The sequence below is a fragment of the Mustela nivalis genome (assembly GCF_964662115.1).
Source record: "Mustela nivalis genome assembly, contig: HAP1_SCAFFOLD_2401, whole genome shotgun sequence".
Classification (NCBI taxonomy): Eukaryota; Metazoa; Chordata; class Mammalia; order Carnivora; family Mustelidae; genus Mustela; species Mustela nivalis.
The window spans coordinates 16186-20085 of NW_028134264.1; the positions used below are offsets into that span (position 1 = coordinate 16186).

Consider the following 3900-nt stretch of genomic DNA (forward strand, 5'->3'; position numbering starts at 1 on the left):
GTAGAAGCCAAGTTTCCATTAAGCACAATTATAAAATATTTGAAAGGTAAACTGTTAACTCAAATAGAGAGTCAACCTAAGAAAAGGAGCAAAAAGTAAATGTAGGGAAGCTCATCATTCTAAAGGTAACCTATCTTAAGGGAAGTGTCCTTCTCTTGTACTCCCCTTCGATAAATTCCCAAAAAACAACATTTCCATCATGTTGGCTTTTGGGCACACACTTTATTGCACTTTATTTTTCATACACCCATTTCCCAGACATATTTATTCATCGTTTTAATCCTCATAATCCTCAGGGCCTACCACATAGTAGGCATCAAGAAATATTTGATCTTTAAGGCATGGCCATTCATGCATCCATAATCCTTCTCATAGTATGAAGAAGGTTGATATTCAGGCCTCACATGTACACGCTGGGGAATATAATTCCCAATAAGCTCTTTTTCTAAAGGTGACGAACAGCTCGTGTTCATTTTCAAAATCCAGGTGATAATCAGGTAAGTGTGTCAGGTGGTTTGGTCATAATTGCTTTGTTTTTGTTTTCATTCTTATTGTGTATGAAATGACCTTTAATAGACAAATACCAAACTACCTTCACCTGCATACCACTCACTGTTTCTTTCCCTTCATATTTTGTCTTCATGAAAGCAAAGTACTTGTTTTTACCACTTAGAATATACGCCCTGATTCACTGAACAATTTTTTTCCCACTGAACAATTTTTGATCCTACAAAGGCTTTTAACTTCAGTTGTCATGTATAAAAGCTGTGTGTCGAGACTGAAGATCACTCACTATCTTCTCTTCTATGTCTATGCCTTTTTCTACTTCTTCCTCTGATAGCAATATCTTGGTTTCGGAGTCTTTCGTTAAAATAACCACAGAGGAGTGTCGTGACTCAAGGCTATTGGCCACCACCACTTGATGTCGATAAACTTCCAAAGCATTCCGTGCACGATCAATTACGATGGAAGGGTCAGTCTCCAACTTAAAGGAAATTATAAATGCTTTGGGAGCCCAGTCTTTAACCAAAGGAGAAAGCATTTTTGGCACCATCTTCATTGTTATCTGTATTGGAAAAAGAAAAGCTTAATAAGCAAACAAAGGTCAATATCTAGTAGGTCAGTCTCATGGGAAACTAAGGAAGCAGGGACTCAGATTTCTAGCGATGTCAAATTTAAGTGGGATTTTTTATTGTCAAACTTTTCAGAGCGTTTTAAATGCTTAGCTTAGAAGCCTTGGTTCTGTAAGCGAAGGATAATCCTCTGTAATAAGGATACCTAATTCCAAGGCTTCATACAAATTCTGAGACAAATCATGTCTTATGAATTAACCTTGCCCTACTACCCTCATCACCATTAACTGAGCTCTGAAAAACAGCATTATATTTTCTTAAGTATTCCCCTTATTTTAAACCAAAGACTCAAATAAACTAATCGATTCACACAAATCCATAATGCAAATTAACTTTGGCAGAAGTATAATGCTGGGTTTTTAAATCTCTTAACCTAAAACATTCCTTGTACTAGTAGAATGGCTACTGGACTCCATTTAAAAACTGTCACTCATATCTTAGCACTGAAGAAAGAGAACGGATTTTATTTTCACTTGATCAAAATTCCTACTATACCATTCTTGATACCATCTAAGAATGCTGAGTTGGTTTGTGTTCTTTCAAGAAAGAACTAAAATACACAGGAGAGGGGCACCTGGGTGGCTCAGTGGGTTAACCCTGTCTTCAGCTCCAGTCATGATCTCAGGGTACTGGGATCCACCCCCCCCACCACCATTGGGATCTCAGTGGGGAGCCTGCATCCCCCTCTCTCTCTGCCAGCCTCTCTGCCTACTTGTGATATCTCTGTCAAATAAATAAATAAATAAATCTTAAAAAAAAATACAGGATAAATTAAATCTCCCAAAATTTTCAAAGTGTGAAATTACTCTGATAATATCAGGATTTCAGAAAGTTAGCAAGCAGTGAGAGGGATTATATTCCCATTCCCCACTTAATTTTTCTGCTTCCTATTTTTCACTACCTAACATAATATGCATCTGACATATTTACGGTCTCTGAAGAGTGTATGCAACTAAGGGCACAGTATGTTTCTTAACACTGCTTTATCTCCAGGTCCTACTACAGTACTTGGCATATAGTAGGCACTGAATAAGTATCTGTTGCAGAAATGAACAAATGAAGTGTCCTACAAAGTCAGCAAGTGTCTCACAGGTAGTTTCTCCTATTTAAATTCTGCTTGAACATAAATGATTAAGAATTGTCTCAGGTTCCAGTATGCCAGATCACCTCAAGATCTCCACCACACCACTAGCCACTCCATACCCTTTGCTTAAACTACAGCAATCGTCACCTAACCTGCAACCACTACTCTCTAATTCACCTTTCATACTGATGCTAGAATATTCTTTTCAAACAAAAAGTTTATCTCATTCGCCTACTTGTTTTCCTTAGCTCCACAGCATGAAGTCCAAGCTACTTAAGAAGGAATACAAAATCTTCTATGAAATAAGCTCTCCTCGGTCTGCCCACCCACCTTGTGCCCCTCTCTCCCTGCTCTCTAACCTTATCGAACAACTTCATTTCACAGCACACTGTTCATTTCCAAATTCCAATTTGTACTATTTCTGGAATGACCTTCCCTACTTTGTTTGCTATACTCTCAGTACATCTTTTTAAAACCCAGTTTATGTCATCTCCTCCAAGAAGCCTTCCTTGACTTCCCCAAGATTCACTCACCCCATACTCTGACTTCACTTTGTACGTACCTCTACTAGAGCATTTATCACTCTGTACTGTAATTATGTCTGTATCCAGCTCCCTCACTAGATTGTGAGGTTCTTGAGGGAGGGCGGTGTCTTATTCATCTGTATCCCTAGGGCCTATCACATATGGAATGCAGAAAGGCCATCTCCAGATCAAGAGGAAATTAACCCAAGACTGATTATAGGGGATCGGATCTCTGGAAGAGAAGCGCCCATCACCTGCAGTGGGCCCCTAGATGACTGGATCTTGTGTTCAGGCATTTCTGAGACAGGAACATAGAAATCTGACACGGCCGCAGCCAGGTAAAACATCGCAGAAGAGCCTGCAGAGAGAAGCACAGGGTGTAATAAATCGGAGTGGGATATGGGATCAGCTCCTTTCAACTCAGGCTGCCCGGCCGTTAGACTGCGGGTAATGAAAAGGCGAGGGCAAAAGTGTCTGGGGGGAAAGTGTCTGGGGAAAAAGGCTCTGCCTGCAGGGAACCCTGAACTCCTACTAAACGCACGCACCCAGCGGATTGAGCGCCTGGGCCGCAGCCTGCAGCAGATGCAAATAGTCCGCCAAAGTGGTGAACTCCACGGCCAGGAAGGTGCCGGCCGCTGCAGCCTCTTGGTAGCTCCGCAGAGCAGCCGCGAAGCCCGGAAGGGCATTCTCCTCGGCCTCCAGGCTCAGCAAGCCCGAAGGGGCTGCGCCGCAGGGCCGCAGCGCCGACAGCCAGGTCTGGGGCGGGAAGCGGTGGGCAAAGGGGAAGGCGGAACGAGCGCGGTGGAGAAACAAGACCCCGTAACCCGCGGACAGAAAGGCCTCGGCCGAGATAGCGCCGCGCCGCCCGCTGCTGAAGTTGTCCAGAAAGCGCACTGGCCGGGCTTCCAAGGGAACTTTGGTGCCGCCGGACGTGATCAACACCACTCGCCGGCCCTGCGCGCCCAGCCGGGCGACGAAGCGACCCATAACCTCGGCATAGCGCGCAGCATTCGCAGGTTTGGGAAACTCGGCGACCAGGTCCACTTCCGCCATCAGTCCCGGGGCGCGCCCGCACTCGCGCACGCTCCGCTGCCCGCGGCGCCGCGGCCCTGCCCAAATCCCGGGCCCCGCGCAGCCGCACTAGGGAGGGGGCGGGGCT

At 44.7% G+C, this 3900-nt stretch overlaps 1 protein-coding gene across 5 annotated transcripts; it reads right to left on the bottom strand.

Annotated features, from left to right (window-relative positions):
- Positions 1-202: 202 nt before the first annotated feature.
- On the bottom strand, positions 203-3881 carry PPCS (phosphopantothenoylcysteine synthetase). 5 transcript variants are annotated; one of them, XR_014308184.1, is made up of 3 exons: positions 3287-3878; positions 2780-3099; positions 203-1066 (listed from the first exon to the last, which is right to left on the bottom strand). XR_014308184.1 is itself a non-coding variant. In XM_082751126.1 (3 exons), exons 2-3 carry the CDS (start codon positions 3086-3088, stop codon positions 746-748), a joined length of 414 nt encoding a protein of 137 aa, XP_082607252.1. In that variant the 5' UTR covers positions 3089-3099; positions 3732-3881; the 3' UTR covers positions 203-745. The 5 variants fall into 5 exon arrangements, 4 of the variants coding, with proteins under 4 accessions (XP_082607252.1, XP_082607250.1, XP_082607251.1 ...); XM_082751126.1 differs by having other exon boundaries at positions 2996-3099; positions 3732-3881; XM_082751124.1 differs by having other exon boundaries at positions 2996-3099; positions 3315-3881.
- Between the last annotated feature and the right edge of the window lie 19 nt (positions 3882-3900).

Bases quoted from the DNA above. Each gene is read 5' to 3' on its own strand.
- PPCS (XM_082751125.1), bottom strand. From the start codon at position 3,794: ATGGCGGAAGTGGACCTGGTCGCCGAGTTTCCCAAACCTGCGAATGCT. The intron at 3,100-3,286 runs GTGCGTGCGTTT...TTCTCTCTGCAG, and splicing joins CCAGGCGCTCAATCCGCTGG to GCTCTTCTGCGATGTTTTAC. The intron at 1,067-2,995 runs GTGATGGGCGCT...TTTCCAATACAG, and splicing joins CATCTAGGGGCCCACTGCAG to ATAACAATGAAGATGGTGCC.